This window comes from Centroberyx affinis, unplaced genomic scaffold, assembly GCF_046629955.1.
Source record: "Centroberyx affinis isolate AG114_WGS23_722 - 3 ecotype Tasmania unplaced genomic scaffold, CSIRO-AGI_Caff_v1 ptg001646l_1, whole genome shotgun sequence".
In the NCBI taxonomy this organism is placed as follows: Eukaryota; Metazoa; Chordata; class Actinopteri; order Beryciformes; family Berycidae; genus Centroberyx; species Centroberyx affinis.
In genome coordinates, this window is record NW_027280079.1 from 120,184 (window position 1) to 139,570 (window position 19,387).

The 19,387-nt window shown below is 39.3% G+C and overlaps 1 protein-coding gene across 1 annotated transcript in view; it reads right to left on the bottom strand.

Annotated features, from left to right (window-relative positions):
* ror2 (receptor tyrosine kinase-like orphan receptor 2) overlaps nucleotides 1-17,246 on the bottom strand; it is an 88,365-nt gene extending 71,119 nt beyond the window's left edge. Inside the window, exon 1 of the mRNA XM_071528276.1 lies at nucleotides 17,157-17,246. Within this exon, the coding sequence (XP_071384377.1) occupies nucleotides 17,157-17,235 (79 nt within the window). The 5' untranslated portion in view covers nucleotides 17,236-17,246. The remainder of the gene's footprint in view (nucleotides 1-17,156) is intronic.
* Between the last annotated feature and the right edge of the window lie 2,141 nt (nucleotides 17,247-19,387).

A 19,387-nucleotide genomic window follows, 5' to 3' on the forward strand; every position in this document is an offset into this window, starting at 1 on the left:
AGCTTTTGGGTTGCACTCTCCCTTCTAAATTCAGATTTATGATTTCAACCAGATGAGAAGCTGATTCCTAAAGATGTATAATTAATGAGTGGACCATCAACCATCAAACTCCTGCTTCCCATCAATGGCCATCTGGTTGCCAGCTCTACCTTTTTTTTTTTTTTTAATTGTGGCATTTATCAGATGATTTACTACCATCAAGCTCATCCCATATTCTGGCATGATCAAACGAGCTGGCTAATTATTTGACGACCACTAGTAGGGAATATAACTGAGATTATATTTTAGAAATATAAATGAGACAACTAATTTATGTCTTCAATCCACTGGCATCTTCAAATCATCAAGCTCACTGAATGCTTTAAATCCTTTTAATAACATTTTACATTGACATTTTTGTAAATTTGTCTGACACTCTTATCCAGTGGGACTTAAGATACATGAAACAGTAGAATAAGCTTCATTTCCAAAAATCAAATTATAAGTAACCAATATTAGAAAATACTAGTTATAGTAATATGGTGGCTGGGAACAGCTTAGCCATTTAGTTATGAAGCGAAAACGGGGGGAAAAGGGGGAGATAAAATCTGTTAGACTTAAATAACGTCTTTTAACCTTTAGAGGAATATTGTGTCAAATTATGGTTGATCCACCCAGGATTCAATCTCACAACCTTTCTCACCATAGGCAAGTCTCAAATGCCTATGTTTTTTTTATCAGAAGAAAGAACAATAGGCTGCCTGGCCTGTGGCTCTGCTGGAGTCTGGCTGGAGTGAGAAAATAGTTTAAGTGCCTAGCGACCATCACAAATAAACTGCACACCAACAGCACCAATGTTGGCGATCTGCAGTAACTGGAAGCCAAAATGGGACAGCAGGGTCAAATGATGTAAGTGTTTGGGTGGAATGAAAATCTACAGCCATGGCTCTTGATAGCACATGGTTGGAGAGCACTTTTTTCGATCATTGGTAGACTAAATCGAAACATCTAGTTTGTATTTTTGGTAGCATGTTTGTCGAGTTGACTTTTGCATATTTGGCTGTATAAATTGCCAATTGACATATTGTGATTGTGAAAGAATTACTAGTTGTGTGGTGATAACAGGCATTCAGAGAGACTGGTAGCATCACCAGTGAGTTGCCCTGCTACGATCCTGATGCCAGTGTGGAGTCATTCCTATGTTCCCAGGGTCCTATGTTCCCAGGGTCCTATGTTCCCCAGGTTTATATGGCACATAATGGGAACATGACAAATGGTCCTATGTTCCCCAGCTCTACATATGTGCTCTCCCAGGGTCCTATGTTCCAAGGGTCCTATGTTCCCAAGGTCCTATGTTTTGAAGCCTTGTTCCAATAAAAAAAACTGGATAATATTTATGAAATATTTTAACTTGAAACGGGTCAAATTTGACCCGAACACAATAGCAGGGTTAATGTGTGTTAACAGAATATTGAACTGGGGAACATAGGACCCTGGGAACATAGATACGCTCCCGCCAGTGTCTATCTACAGGAGGTCCTATCAGCTCTGCAGGCTGATCTGAGAATACAGTGTAGACTAGGGCTGAACAATTAATCGAAATTTTATCAAAATCGCAATATGGCCTACTGCAATTTTCAAATCGCAGGAGCCGCAATATTTGTTACTACTACACTATGTGCTTGATTCTTCAGATTCTAGTCAATTTGTGCAGCCATTTCCTCTTCACCAGTGACACCCATTACATCACCTGAACAAACTTGTCCTGATAAAATGACTTTGTGTGTTATCTCTTGTGGCTTTAACAGCATAAGTGGATCCTGAGTACCAGCACCATGTAACTGAGATACTGACAATAACCATTTTCCATTTACTGCCTTACATTAAAAGTAGTGGGGGAGGTATCTGGTGACCTTGAAGCTCAACATGGGAAGGGGTTTGAGTTCAAAATGTGCAGAAAGCTGAGACTTTACTATATATAGAGAAGAAGAGGAAATATGCAAGACGACGAAACCAACAAGAACTTGAAGTCTGTCTTTCGAAATTGTTTTTCTCCCACTTTAACCCACCACATGAGACAAACCTCCTCAATCACTTATTTTTTTCGAACGTGCTCTATTTTGAAAACAACCCCCCCCCCAACATTGCCGCCGGGGCATTTATGTACATACTGCCGTTCCAAATGTATGTGCTGTGACGGTTTCTAATTATGCAGCACTACGGGAAGTGCTTTCCATGCATGCAGAGAGCAGACGTGAAAACGCGATCGGAGGTATGCCGGAGGATTATAGGGCACGTTTAGTTCAGGAAAACACACATCTGTTCACTGACAAAAGCTGCATCCACCTGGTTTAGCACAGAACTTATCTAGGCAGTAGTAGAACAGTCTTGCCTGGGTCTGGATCCAGGCAAGGCAACCGTAAATATGGTATAAAACACTACAAAACATAGTACTTAAATGCTTGAAATTTTGAAAGTTTGAAAGTTTCTTAGACAAATATAAATAGTGAAGTTGATCCTATGTATGAATTTCTTTCCAAAGCCTTTGCCTTTCCATCAAGGCAAAGGGAGGCTACTTTAAAGAATCTAAAAATATAAGATAGTTTGGATTTGTTTAACACTTTTTTGGTCACTGCATAATTCCATTTGTGTCATTTCATAGTTTTGATGTCTTTACTATTATTCTAAAATGTGGAAAATAGTCAAAATAAAGAAAAATGTGGCATCCCCATACTTTTGACGGGCAATGTAGGTTAGGACTCTAGTACCATTTCTTAAATCGGGTACTTTTATATAACTTTATAATAGAATTCTGGCTTTAACGTTTTGAGGAATCGACCCAATTAACACATTATTCCACTACTAGGAAATATGACTGGTCCAAAAGTAAGTTCAGTTCATAAATCAGCATGTTGACCTGAAACTGGGTGTGCTACAGGAAGGAATTATAGCAGGGGATCATGATTTAATGGTTATGTGGTGTTGAGCAGATCTATTAGGGCTTGGCTAGTGTTTACAACTGGAGTCTGACCCAATGGTTTCTTTTTTTTTTTTATAAGTACCTATAAACAAACAGTCTTACATGCCCTGGCTTACAGGATGTGGAATAACACCTGTGTAGGAGGCTTACTGATATGAGTCACTGATGAAACATTTGGAAAAATTGATTTAAGTTCAAAGATTTATCTCAGAATTCCAATGAATTGTGGTGTACTGGCCTGTTTTGAAACACTACATTAGTACTGTTTTGCTATCTCGATCATATTACACAGTCCTGATTCAACCTATAACCACTTCAAGAAAGCGTCAACATTTGCCGTCTGCCATGAAAGTATTAGATTATTATTCCTCTGGCGCACAGGACGTGATTCATCTTTTCCAGATTGGTTGGAGCAAACGAGAAGAACTGAAAATCTGTATGTTGAAATTTACAACAATTTCCACTGAGCTGTGTGTATCTGGCCAATATTACCCATCAGGACTTGGCCTCAAAGACACATCCTGTTCCAGACCCCCTGATGTGGGCATATGCTTTTATATGTGTTGTTTTCATTACAAAGCAGCAAACTAACTGAAAGTATACATAAACAAAATTGCTTCAGACCTTTATGGACTACAGGTTAATCATGAAACATATTCCAAAATAAGTTAGGGTCTTTTGTATCTTTCTCTCTCTCGTCTTTCTAATAAATATAGCGAATGGATGGATAGATGGGTAGATAGATAACTTACAAAAACTCTTTCTTTCCTACTGCAATATCCTTTTTAAACAAGGCCAAATAGACTGTCACTACTTTTTAATGCAGCTTTGCACACCTGCTCCTATTTATTTATGGAATTGTTTGTGTTTTTAATGTAATTTTATGTGAGTCTTTCATGGGCGTATGTTTTTATGTTGTTTTATGAGCTCCTAAGACAATTTTCTATCATTATGTGATAACATTTTTTGAATCTTGATAGATATTTGGGCTAATCTGCATATTCAGGAATTGGATATTGACCTAGTTACAAAGCCTCTAAAAGTATATGTATGTGTACTGATCTGAAACCATTGATCACTTCACATTCAGTCTGATCTTGAAGGCTAAACTGACCCTAGATCAGCACTCCTGCTCTGAGATGCTTCATAACTACCCTGATCTAAACGTTTTGAGCTTAACATGAGCTTTACATGTATTTTGAGGCTGTATAGGGTTCATTCACATCTATAATGCTTGTAAGCACTGGAGACACCCATACTTTGAGTTAAAAAAAAAAAATAGATTAGATAAATAAAAAAATCTATCTTCCCCATAACAAATAAAAGTCTTCAAGGACAAGCGTGACCACCCACACAGCGAGGCAAGTATTGAGTCTGGTCCGCAGTGCCAACAGAAACAACACAGCGAGGGCGTTTTCCATCAATTTCCTCACTTATCACCCTCTCTCTTTGACTCTCTGGGAAAGAAATGAATACCGGGGTGGGATGACACTTTGCACAGAACCAATACACAACCAACAAGGAGTTCATTTGAAAATAATATACAGAAACCCAACAGTTCGACCTCACTTTCAGTATCTATGCGCAGAAACAACAAAGCGGCAGTCTCCCACAAGCACAGAAACTAAGTAGCTACACACACTTCACCAGCCATTGATAAAAAAAAGCCTCAAATCAGCAGGCCGGGCTTTCTAAGGCACCACTTATCTCGGTAACTGAGGAGGCCCTGGCTAACTCCCACAGTAGAAAACAGAGAGCCTGACCAGGGTGAAAGAGACAGAGGAGGGACACAATGTGGTACCTGTACTGGATATCTAGAGGAGAGAGGTTGACCAGGAAACGTATTTAGACCGGGGGGGGAGATAATGGGAGGCCCCCTCAAGCCACATTGCGGCCATAGCAATGTATACGCATTTGGAAGCGGCGCGGGGTCAAGTGGCAGATTAGCGGACTGAATGTGGCTGCTTGTGCCTGTGCTTTTAGAGAAGGGGGCAGACAGCACCCGAGTGAAAGAACTTTACAATGAGAGAAGGGACACGTTCACACAGCAAACACTCTTAAAGTCTTGCCTAGGCTCTATTTATTATAACAACCATGAGAAATTGTATAATGCTTAACAATGGCCAATGGATTTTGGCATTAGTTGAAGGGGTTAAATATAAATGTAACTCTCTACGAACCATTAATCCCTAAAAATAACCTTACATTTTCATTAATTTACATTAATTTACCCCTTAATTCATGCAAAATCCACTTCAAATGAATTAAGGGAGTTATTGGTAACACTTTACAATAAGGGTCATTAAGTTAAAATGCTTAATAAGCATTAAGTCACCCTTAATTAACAGTTAACTAATGTGTCTGGTAATCATTTACTAATGGTGTTCATGTTAACTAAGGTATTAATTGATACATTATTTAATAGTCATCTTTATAAACTATTAAATAATGTATAAATTATTACCTTAGTTAACACGAACACCATTAGTAAATTACACATTAGTTAACTGTTAATTAAGGGTTAGTTAATGCTTATTAAGCATTAACTAACCCTTACCTTAGTGATCCTTATTGTTAAGTGTTATTAATGGAGGAGATCCCACCAAAAACCTCCTTAAACACCCCCTTAATCTTGACTTGAGGATGTTAAATTTTGCGGAAGACACAACATTTTTTGTCATCTAACATAAACTCTATGAAAGACTCATTTTGTGGAGAACCCACCGCAAGCAACGTCCTGTCCGGTGGACCAAACTCCCAAACAGTGGAAGGGAGACGCACAAGACCAACCAGACGAGGAAAAACTGAGTGGAAATCTTAAATTATATACCTCAGAAAATAGTATCCCAAGCTAATTTCGAGTGGCGGGGAAACTTTCTATGGAGCGTGATCATAACTGGAGGGATTCTTCATTCTATTAAAGCTCCATTTACCATGTGTCAAGTGTCCGTCTCAATTCACACTCCAACATCATGAAAAGAATAGAGGTGCTAGAAACACACGGCCTGGAAAGGCACTTATTGTCTCCTGTGATTTCCTGCCTCTTTCCAATGAGAGACTGACATACTGTACTTCCAGAAGGTTGAGTCATATTGTGGCTTACAATCGCTGGATGTAGGCATTTTAAAATGCAATACTCAACACTCCTGCCATTTGTGTTCATTTACATTCAACACCTCTATCGTATCAAATGCTGTCCAAGACAAATGACAAAATAGGCTCTTTTCACAAACATGGCTGCCGTATTTTCCCAGGCTAGCTCGGTTCTTACTGCCAGCAATGTTAAAATGTGAACTTTCTGTCGCCCATAACTCTGTCTGTGATTACTTATTTTGTGTTCCAACATAATGTATAACACAATACAGGTGTTGTCACTGACATATCTTTCAGTTTCTGTTGTCAGACGACAGACGATTGAGGCTCACAAAATGCTAACGGTACAGAAATTAGCGTTAGCCTTGGTTAGCTAGTCTGTCTTGAGTAATAACAAAAAGTTAACTTTACAATGGGTGAGGTTTCTTCCAATTCTGTGCCGTAAACAAGTAACAAACAAGCAGCAATGTCTGCTAACCTCCACTCTCATTGGCTTCTGATGTAAAAAAAAACCCTATTGATTCCTGCATGATGTCCTGTTGTGGACTTTCTTCTCACCATTGACATCCACAACATCCATCGTTTTTTGCTGAGACCATATGAATTCGTAACACCTTAATCTCAAAGGTGAAAGTGAAAGTTAATTTTACCAGCCAATAGGCTCCATCACTGTTATAATCTAGACATAAACAGGCATGTAAAACAAGTTTATCTGACATGATGACTGTATCACGGCACTTTCTGGATGAATGAATGAACGGAATTTTCCCCCTAACCTGACTCTGATGCTATCTTCCCACCACTAACCCTGCAAGCCCTCATCATTGAGCCAGCTTACGGAGGGGGTAACTCCATCCCGCTGACTGGGTTAAAACAACAATACCCATCTCATAAAAGAAGGAGGCACTTCCCTTCAAAGCTTTCGCCATTTGGGAGAGACTCAAAGACAAAGATAATAAACGGGGCGAGGAATGAGGGCTGTGAGGGGGGGGGGGATGACTATCTTTGTAATTTGCATTTTATTGGCTCACTGATAAGCTGGTGTGCACCAAGCAAAGTCTAGATCGTTTTGTTGAACTTTTGCCCGGCCAGCCTTTGGTATTTTGTCCCCTCCGTCTGTGAAGAAAAGTAGCGCAGATTGGTGTCCATGCAACAGAATATTTCATGCACTGCACAGCGTCGGCTGCGAACGAGCCAGGCCGCACCGCTCCCATTTTTCCCCCTCGAATCTTCTTCCTCTTTGGGCCCCCATCGCCAAAAACTATGATTAACAAAGCATCTGCTCCAGGCAGAGGGACGGACTGCACCTAAGAGCTTGTTAAGCCCGCTGTTACACACGTGACACTTCCACAGATCCGCGGCAGACTGGGACTCTGCTGTGAAAGGAAAACAAAGCGTGAAGGGCAAATTGGACAGGGTCGGCGGGGACGCTTGGACGACCTGGGAACTGGTACGCAGTTTGATGCAGCTGATTATGCGTGCAAACTGTAACACCTCCGTTCGCATTCTCAGTTTGACTTCTTGCACTAAAAGTAGAGAGAAAGGATTACCGTCCAGTAGTGTGGTCAAGCGCGTCAAATAAAGACTTGAAAAAACTACAGTTAGTCCAGAATAGAGCCGTAACAGAAGAGCTAACATCTTCAGAATGCACATAACCTTAGGTCGGCCATTGGTGAGGGACAGGACGGTTCTTTCTCTGCTCTGTTTTATAAGAAATATTTCATTGTCTAATTATCCTGAATGTCCTGTACCATCAATTTTCATATAGTAGTAATGGCCATTAAGGCTGGGTACGATACATGGGTCACGATACGTATCACGATACATGGGTCACGATACGATTGTATCATGATACCCTGCCATACGATACATATTGCGATACATTGCAATACTCTACACAATTTACTGAAAATTTAAAAATAGAGCTGAAAATACAACTTGCTGTGTACCACCTGGGTAGTCTAATATGTACATCACATTATATTGATAACTCAGCGGACAAACTGAGTCGAAACTATTTAATTCAAAGGGATTTGAGGGAAATTTAAGGACATTTTAAATCTGTTTAAAACATGATTTTTTTTTTTTATGTATCGCTACGAGGGGCTGGAAAATCGATACAGTATCATGGAAAGAAATATTGCAATACACAGCCCTAATGGCCATAACTTTAATACTAGGCATGCATCAAGAGGTTGTTTTTCCACTTCCTGTCTCAAAAACGAATGCAAGGCAAAGTACTGTTATGTACAGAGGAATGGAAATATGGAATGGTTTGCCATCCGACATTACACATTTAACAAGTAAAACTGTTTTTAAAAAGAGTTTAAAGAAACACCTAACACCAGCCCCTCTCCAAATAGAACATGTTTTGCTACATAATATCTGACTATATGATCATTACTGAGGAATTTTCTTGGTCATGTCTATGCTGTTTTTATGGTACTACTATCATTCCTGAGCTGTATCAAATGTTTTACTGACTATTAGGGTTGGGCGATAATTCAATATTATCGTTTATCGTCTTTCAGTGGAATCATATCGTGATGATATGAAGATATTTTAATATCGTGACACACATTTCTGCTGTCTGAATTGATGATGACAAGCAAATTTTACTTAAACACTCTGATAAAATGAGGTACGGTAGGAATATTATTTGAATATTTCTGTTTTGTTTAACATCACACCTAACATTACCAATCGGTTCAATGAGATGAACATTAATTTGATTATTTAACGTGATTTTGCATGCATGAACCATATCGTGATATATATTGATATTGAGAAAAATCCTTATGATTATCATGATATTGATTTCAACCATATCGCCCAGCCCTATAGTGTGGGGTCATTGTTGTTATTGGTAGTTTTATTGTTGTTGTTTCATTGTTGTAGTTTGCTTGTTTTTTGTTATTTTCTGTTTCTTTTTGCCTTGGATTTTAAATACATTATTGTTTTGCATTATGATGTAATGTTTACTTGTGTGGACCCCAGGAAGAGTAGTTGCGACCTTGGTGGTGGCTAACGGGGATCCAAATAAATAAAAAAAGTCGAGAAAATCTAGGATCAAAAGGACGCAGTGCAAAAAGTGACACGGTTGGAAGTAAGGCCATTTACTTTAAGGACAAAAACATACATGAATGCAAAAAAAGCAAGCGGACCACTATGAAGACAGTTACACAGGTAGGGAAGTATGCACTATAAAACATGAGACAACGTCCTGTGACAGTTTACGAGGCTGATTAGGAACAGATTGGAGAGAGCAGTCTCGGGGTTTATTATGGGCCCAAACAGCTTGCAATCCAAACAGACAATTGCCAGGCCACATGTTGGAATGTTCAACAACATTAATAACATCCCTCCACACCAGATGAAAAATGGAAATATGTGTGGCTATGTGAAATCTAATTAGAGCACACCAAGACAATTACAGACAGATTGTTCTTTCCCGGTTTCCCCAATAAATAACATGTTTTGCTTCTAGTTATTACAATAAACAATTTAAGAGAAGCTATTTGGGGTTTTTGTAAGTCATGTTTCCACATCGAATCGTACCATAAACGAGGATATTCCTGATCAATAACTGTAGTGGCAAAACAATAGTAACAGCTGCTCCTAGATGTTTTTCACAATGGGTCTGTATCTCTGTGTTTTGTCTAGTGCAGATTCAAGCTGCATGTATCAGCCTAAAGCAGAGTAAGAGTAAGAGTGCTGTTCCAACCCCCCCCCCCCCCCCCCCTCCATCTCCCCTAGCTGAGACTCTGCAGTACGGAAGAGAATTAGGGCCACATGTGAACAAAATATTTGAGTTCAGAATGCTGAGAACAAAGTCAGAGCTCTCATAATTCTGACTTTTAACTCAGAATTCTGACTTTAATCTCATAACTCAAATACATTTTTCACATGTGGCCCTAATCCTCTTCTGTACTGCGTCATCTTTATTTGCCCAAATTCTGGCGTCAGTTTGGACACTGCTGGGAAATCTTCTCCACACAGAAAACACTGAAAAATCCCAATACTCTGTTTTGACACCTGTTGTATGTAATCCTGATTTTGCACAATCTTGTTTAGATGTGGGATTCAAAACATGGAAGGATGCTGGTATTTCTAAAATACAAGATTTTTTAGGAGGAATCCTTTTCACAACTCAGGACTGAATTCGACCTCAAGCACAATTTTTCCACTATTTACAATTTAGGAGTTACATTCAATCCATACCAATATATAAGAGTGGTCTATACATGAATCATTTGGAAAAGATACTATTGAAAGCTTCTTCTCTAAGGAAGAATGTTATAGGTTATATTTATGATCAAATGTTTGAATGCAAAGTGAAAAAATTACAAAAAAATGACATGCTCTAACATATCCTATGAGACCCAATATAAGATTATTCACAGACTACATGTAACCCCAGCTATTCGATGTAAATATGATCCCATGTGCTCTCCATTATGGCTGAAATGTAAAAAAAAAAGAAAATCCCAGTGTCAAATCGGCAGCCAGAGAAAGCTGCACTCACCAACAATGTCTCAACCTCTTCACCACTTCCACCCCACCACACACACACTTAGAAGAAGACATTGTTTACTGATGTCACCGCACTGGATTTTGGGGTAATGAAGTCCTTCAAACTTTCCAAAAAATTCAAACAGTTACCTCTCACTGCCCCAAACTGCAGCTTTAACATTCAAAAAATGCAGATGAGAGCATGTTTACTTGGCAAATCTCACAAACACTATAAAGCCAAACAATCCCAACCGCAACATGTTCTTTGAGCTCAGTCTTTATCACTTTCTAAGACAAATCTCTGAGATAATATTCAATAAATAATCAAGGAAGACTGGAAAAACATAATAAAACCTTACATCAGGGAACATGGAGGAAATGAATCAAACCAAGTCATGATGTCAAAGAAAGCCAAATATCTCTGTTATGACTGTCCCATTACTCCTCCTTGAGTATTCCTCAATTTTACGTCTTGTTGCTTCTACCTGGACTTGGTGTTTATGGGTTTGTGTAAATGTGAGGCTCTTTGTGAGCAAGGGAAGGGGACAGTACTGTAAAACCCAGACTCAGCTGGGCCAGGTATGTCATGGATGTTGATGGGAGCAATCCTTCACCACAACGTCATTACTGGCCTTGGCGTTTTTTTCCATAGTTGCCTAATTCCACGACAGGAACAGCTGTAATGCATCGTTCTTTTTACATGGATCCATTCCTGGACGAATTCTTTGATAGACAGGGCGATATGCAGTATGTGTGAGCGATATCTGGCTTAATTCTGAAACCACAGCAATGTGGGAAACTCCCACTCTTGAATGTTCTTTGCAGAAACGTGGCTTTTTTGCACAGCTGAGCAGGGAGTAACATAGATGAGTGATTCTCAACCTTTAGTTTACATTAGGGCAACAGACCCCCATTTGATGAGATTGTGTCTCTCTGACCCAAATCTGAGAATATTTTTTATTGTTTGTCCAGAATTCCATGACTGTCTGTATTGTAGGTAGAGAGATAACAGAGAAACTATGATCAAAACAGTCATTCTTCTGCATTCTCTAATTGTGTTCACTTCTTGCAAATGAAATAATGGTGAAGTTTAACAATTCATCAGTTTGCTGGGGACCCCCTGGAACCCCCTCGAGGACCCCTGGTGGTCCCCAGACCCCACGTTGAGAACCACAGACTGAGGTCATGGTTTACAGATATGAAATTGGAATATTGTCCTACTTGCCTGTCCCTCTTTTCATGCATCCGCTATGTGTCATCACAGCTGGTTTTGGTGCAGTAACCAAAAAAACCCTGTGTCATCTGACACCTTGATACGAAAATGTATCTCCCTTGCTCACTCCGCACATAAACACATGTAAACACAGACACACACACACAAACCAGGCCCTGGCAACACCATGAAACTCTGAAGCCAATGGATTAGAAGTACAATAGGTTCTACAATCATTAAAAGTACAGCTATGCAAAAAGTAATTAGCTGCATATGATAACATTATGACTCTATGGGTTCTTTTGTAAATGCAATCAAGATCATTTCATGTATGATATCAATGACTATTGGTGCCAAAAATATAGGCTTTGCAGCCCCTGGATGTATGCAATTATATTAAAAGCTGGGTCTATGATTATTTAAACAATAAGAAGATAACCAGAGATATTCCAGTATGCTGATGGGGTCCATCCACATGGGAATGTCCTGTGTCACTATAATGAATACCAGACTTGGGACAGGCCCAAGTGTACTTCCTTATTGTCATGTCTCTATGGGCTGTCACCTCATGACATCAAATGCAGGCTGTGCTGAACATGGCAGACTTGGGAATTTCTTCTGGAGTGACTTTCTTTAACTTTGTAGTTTCTCTAGCTGTCCATTTCTTCTGATGTAGACTATTGTTAAATATCTTAAGCTTCATTGTTCTTACCCTCACAATGTTTCCACACTTGTATGATGGACCTTTAGGCCCAGATCTACTAACATGTTGCAATTCCAGACAGCATTAGAATTGCAACTGCACAAATATAAGGGCCAAACAATGGGCACAATAGCCAGTTTACTGCAACGTAATGACAGGCAAAAGAAGTCCAAATTTCTCTACAGTGGAGCTGGAGGTGTTGGTGGCAGAGAAAACACCAAAGATGTTTTACCAGTGCGTAAAAAGGCACTCAAAGGGCGACATAACAAATAAAGTGTTGGCACCAGAAGCGTGATTTAGCGTTGTTATGATATGAGGAGGTGCCACAAGTGGAACCTCTATGCGATGGTAGTGTTCCCTCTGAAGAAGAGCCTGAACTCCCTTGGAGAGCCTGACTGAGAGGCAGGTGCCAGGTGTGGGAGGGATGGAGCCTTGGTGAAGGTACGGTTACATATAGGTGGAGAAACCGCACACACATACCTCTCCATTGTCATAACAGTTATTACACACAAACGTTTCAGCTGCATTGTTTTCATCAAGGCAATGTCGCTGAGACCATTTCCATGGACATGGAATGGAAAGCTTTCAACGTAAGAACAGCAAAGGACATGGAGTCCTTTATTTTGATTTCTATCTAATGAGTTAAACTGTGAGATAAAGAAATGACACTACAATGGAGGGCCTAGTAAAACAGAACGGTTAACTGGGTTCCCTCTGATGATATCTTTATGGAAAAGTCTCTTATCGTGACCACTCTATATATGGGAGCGTATCTATGTTCCCAGGGTCCTATGTTTAACCCTAACCCTAACCCTAACCCTAACCTAACCTAACCGTAACCCTAACTAACCATATTAAGTGAATACAGAGCTGGGGAACATCTTTTTCAGGTTCCCATTATGTGCTATATAGAGCTGGGGAACATAGGACCCTGGGAACATAGGACCCTGGGAGAACACATATGTAGAACTGGGGAACATAGGACCCTGGGAACATAGGACTCTATATATATATACATAACAAATATTCAGAGGCTGTTGGACTTGAAAAGCAAATTCTTCTCACAAACATTGCTTTCAATAATACTATAATTACACCTCCACCTGCTCCCCTAGCAAGGCAATCATCATCTGCACTATGTAATGACTTGATCCACTCCTATGTTTTGCAGATTCTTGGGGACGAGCAGCTTGAAGGAGCCTGTTTCGCAACCGCCGATCACAGCTTGAGAGAAAAGGCCCTGGATTGATCTGTCATTGTTCATTCACATCTGCATGTTTCATGGACTGCATCTATGAAACATCATGTGCTACACATTGAACGCATCTGGGAATGAGAACACTTCTACAGTCTGGAGCTTTATGGGTCCAATCCTGTGGTTCAGCTCTGTGTACATCGATACAACACACCGCCCTCCACTATCAGTTTCACGCCTCTTTGAATGCTTGCTGCCACCTAGCAATTAGCTTTAACTAAGGACAAAGACGTAAGTATATGGACCCCTTTGATAAGTCATAGAAAACTGTTACAACCAAAGCAGGCTGGGTGAAATCTGCGATGAAAAACTAAGCATAGAATTAATAATTCAACAATATTAGCCTGCCAGTGAGGTGAGATCACTCCACTTGTTTCCAATGCAGCTTCATTTGTTTCAGTAATTTTCTAGAAATGAGTGTCAGTATGTTGAAACCAGTCAGAATAAGGCAGATCGCTGCACTGCTATCAAGAAAATGACACTTGATTCTACACAATTCTCGAAACACGTTGATTTGCATTGGAAACAAGTGAAATTATCTCACAAATTACGAATTTAGGACTCAATAATAGACTAAATGACTTGTTAAGATGGAGCTTTATTGCAGTGAAGCATTTTAGAAGAGATAAAATATTGTGAAAAGTTGATTTGATTTGATCCGATCTGAGAAATAGAAAAATACATGAAAACAATTGTGCACAACTGTGTACATTTGACCCCAAAGGGTAGCATAAGAAAGTGTTACTTAAGACCCTTATTTCCATTGCGGTCATCAACAGAACACAAAATACCACTAACTTATACAACACAAAATACAATCAAAACAGAATCAAAAGACCATGGATTAGGATAGGACCATAGTATGGCACAAGCTATGGGCACTTCTCATTTGCTCCAAAGTAATGTTCTCACTTCCTGTTTAAACACAGCCTTCGAGTTAGCACAGAATGAGACGGGGCTACTGGCTCTTAAAAAGAAATGAAGGGAAAAACTCTGGTTCTCTGGACTCTCTTTGAAGATTTCCCCTCACATTTCCCTCAACTCCAGATTAACAGACTGAACTCTGGCTAACTTCTCGGGCTTGTCCGGTGCCACTACGACTTGCTTCACTTCACAGCTATGAGGAGGGAAGGGAGGGGGGGGTAAAACACGGTGTAATAGAGTAGATAGTGAGGGCAGTAAAACTTTAGAGAAGGACAAAGCAGTGCCACATTGTGACTAGAGTTTGTCGGTCACATCCCTGCTCGGCCTGTAGCTACATAGCAAGCCCATTAGCTGATATAACAACTCGCAGATGGGTTCCATGCTAGCGTGACACATGTGTTTATTAAACTCTCCATCTAATCTGATGGAGGGCTGGTTTGTTTCCCCTAACTAAAAAACAAGACTCCACATTAATCCCTCTGACCTGCTGCTTTTATGATCTGCTTTCTAAATGGATTAAGGCTACGATCCATATTAGCAACGCTGGAAAAAGAAACGGGATGTGATGATTTTGCTCAGGATGAAGGGAGAAGTTGTATCGTACGGAAGAGGATTAGGGATTTGGTTTCTGAGTTTAAAGTCTGAATTCTGAGTTTAAAGTCTGAATTCTAGTTTAAAGTCTGAATTCTGACAATAAAATTGGAACTCTGAATTCTGACTTTAAACTTGGACTTCTGATTTTAAACTCAGAATTCTAATTTTTTCCTCAGAATTCTGACTTTAAACCTTAGAATTCTAACTTTTTTCTCAGAATCTGACTTTAAACTCAGAATTCTAACTTTTTTCTCAGAATTCTGACTTAAACTCACAACTCAAATACGTTTTTCACATGTGGCCCTAATCCTTCTTCCGTAGTATTAATAATAACGCAAAAATGTTATTTTAAGGCTAGCTCAAAGGGAACATTAAAAACTCCACCATGTTTCGGCCACGCTGTAGCCTTCATGTTTTTTAAAACCTTGGAACTTCCTTTATCACTAAGCAGCAACAACAAACAAACCAAAGCACGCCTCCAACCGACGCTTCCACACACACTCAATCATCTCCTCTTTGAAAACAATATCTACATCATTACAGTTATAGAGGATAGACTCAGAGGGCGAGTGAGCAACAAGCCCAAGGCATTCACATGGGAAGAATAAATCCCCCCCCCCCCCCAAAAAGGAGAGCTTCTTTGTTTGACTATAAGACAAAGGGCCTTGTAGGTTCATGGGCCGTTATTAGCAAGTGAATCAATTACCGTGTCAATGGCCTGGGCTTTCCAGCACCCCCGACAACTTTTGATTAACTAACACCCCCTGCTTTTATCCCTTGGGGCAAAAGGCGGGCCCTATCTGGCCCCATGCAGACCAGCAGCCAACTTCTCATCTTTCTACCCCAATCCCAAAAATAGTGAGTTCTAATGCTTGATTACTCCTTAGTACCAGTCTTTCTTTGTGTTTATTTCTGTTTCTTTCTCAATGCAATGTTCTTGTATCAGTTCTGTATCATTTGCCCCTGCTCCTACTACTGCTTTGCATCTCTTAAAAGACACACAGGTAAACGCCTACCAATCTATGAATATCAAGTACCTCAGAAGGAGATGGGACACCCTTTACCTTCTTTCATAAAATGGAACTTGTTCTTGTTCATACTGCATCTTTTTTTCCCCTCTTAAAGCCCAAGACCCTTTGTTCCAACTTTTCTTTACCCCTAGATGAGTCCATCGAATGAAAATCACAAGTCATGCTTGATGTAGAGCCAAAAAGGGAAGAGGGGGAGGGAAAGGTGCCAATGATTCAACCCCCCCCTTGACTTATTACCAAATGGTAAGACCTGGGAGCCAGAGCTGAAAACAGGAAATCTCAACATCTGTCACCCCCCACAGGGAAGTAAATGAATTAGCATGACTGACAAAGGAAATCACCTCCAACTCTACATCCAGTTAACATGCCAACAGAGTGGCCCTTGAGTCCTGACCCAACTCTTTTGTACCAATAGAGAGAAGAGCTTCTGAGAACTTCTGGCCAACATGTTCTAGCAAGTTGAAAGACAAAAAAAAGTGGCAAATTGGTAAAGCAGGCATGATCCTTTTTGCTGGAATACCATCATCTCCAATCAGGTCAATGGAAGTGATGCAATTGGGTGAAATTTCCATCAAGTAAAATCGAAATCCCCCCCACATAGAAGTTCTATTACCAAGCCAAAAAAAAACCTGGATAGGAGAAGACTGCAATATCAAAAGGATCAGAAATTCATCCTGCAAGAATGTTTTTTTTTTTTTTGCAGAATTTGGACTAGTTGACTGTAATAAGGAAAATTGCTTTATGTAGGAGGCTGGAGAAATCTGTTTCATGCATGTCCTATACACAAGTTGCGCAATTCATCATATCTTCCAACTTGAACACTTAAGTTATATGGCTTAAATAAACTGGCAGTGTGAAAGCCATGGACTTACCCTCGCATCTCATATTTGGAGCCAAGAAAACCATCAGGAGCAAACTTTTCAGGAAGGTGATCATAGCGTCAGTATCCATTGCCACTGTTCCACAAACTTGTGCCGTGAAATATGAAATTTGACTTATGATGGTCGCATCCGATATTGCAATTTAGGTCGGATTACTCTTGGGATCTTCTGTCTTCTTTTCCCAAATCACCAAGAAAGGAAAAATAAAAACAAACCCTCCGCTTCCAAGTTCTTGATGAGTAAATAGTGAGTGAAAACGTTCAGGTGTGGGACGGATTAAAGTCCAGTTTGTGGCGGTGTTGGTGGGGGAATAGAGCCGCGTTCATCCCGTGTAGAAAAATGAAGGCAGGACGTCGAAGAGTGCAGCTCCGTCCCGCTGCTGTTGTTCCAACAAGGAGCCCTGCATTCACTGAGGAGTGAGGCTTGTAAAGCGCGCACACACACACACACACATACACACACACACACACACACACACAGAGCTGCATTTTTGTAGAGGTGCCCCCATCTAGGGACAGAGTAGGGGCATGAGTCCACTAAACCCTAAACTGTAAATATTTACCACGAACAACTTCCAATCCCACTGATATCCTCCATATTTCTGATTGATGACAGACTAGATATTATTATCATTTAGTGTGATAAATTATTGAATGCTCCCTGATGCGATTTTTACATGTAGCATCCAAATACATTTCTGGTGATTTTTGCTTGTTCTTTGCTCTGCGTTATAATGATAAAATATACAATAAGGGTCACTAAGTTAAGGGTTAGTTAATGCTTAATAAGTATTAACTAACCCTTAATTAACAATTAACTAATGTGTAATTTACTAATAGTGTTCATGTTAACTAAGGTATTAATTTATACATTATTTAATAGTTTATAAAGATGACTATTAAATAATGTATAAATTAATACCTTAACATGAACACCATTAGTAAATGATTACCAGACACATTACCAATCAGATTGTTCTTGTCGATTGTTTTTTGCTGGGCTACTTTGATTTCAAACGTTAACGTTAGCTAGATTTAATATGAATAAATACATTGAAATTGTAAATGAGGAAGATTTTTGTAATGAGTCAACCAGACACTACACCGTTTCAATTAGTAATTAGGTGTGAAATGCTGTAGTTTTGGTTCATGGTTGCCTGCTTTATGGAAGGAATCAAGTAAAGTACAGATACCTGATAATACTACTGAAGTAAAGTAGCAGTATTTTACATTATCACTTTCCGCCCTTGTTACTACTAGTTGTACAGTATGTTCCACTAAAAAGTCCAGAACATCTATTCCATTCCACCCTCCAAATGATTTGCAGTCTTTATGTGAGATATGTACCATCACATGGTACTGCATGGAATCACTGAAATGTATCTTTAGTTGCCATGGCTACCAAAGGCTCCATCACGTCAGGTATGCATTGGTCAGAAGTAAAAGAAGTCATTTTTAACCGCTATTACTGAACATTTAAATCCAATATAAGTTCTAGGTAACACTTTACAATAAGGGTACATTAATTAACAGTTAACTAATGTGTCTGGTATCATTTACTAATGGGTTCATGTTAACTAAGGTATTAATTATACATGATTTAATAGTTTATAAAGATGACTATTAAATAATGTATAAATTAATACCTTAGTTAACATGAACACCATTAGTAAATGATTACCAGACACATTAGTTAACTGTAAATTAAGGGTTAGTTAATGCTTATTAATGTACCCTTATTTTAAAGTGTTACCATAAGGGTAAATACTACTTATACCTTTAAAGGTATATTGTGTTATAAAACTATTACTGCAACTAGTAATATTCATACTTTTTAAGATATGTCACATCTATTGCAAAATATTCTCCTGTAAAAATGATTGGTGGTGAGTGAATAGTGAATAGTTTGCTTGCACAGTTTCTGGCCTGTGCATATAGCTGCATATTCATATGAATCGGTACATATCTCTGAACACTTTTTTTCTGTACATATGCTTCCTCCTTCCATATCTTTGTTGTGTGACAGTGATGTATTGAGAACAGACATTAAAGCTCAGGCACTTTGCACATTATCACTTTTTCATATCTGCACTCTGTTCATGTTCATCTACAGCTGTAAATTGAATATATTAGTCGTGTTTTATGATGCATGTCTACACGCCTATGCACTTACATACGTAGATATGTATGACCTTCTGTGGACCTGTTAATGGTAATATGATG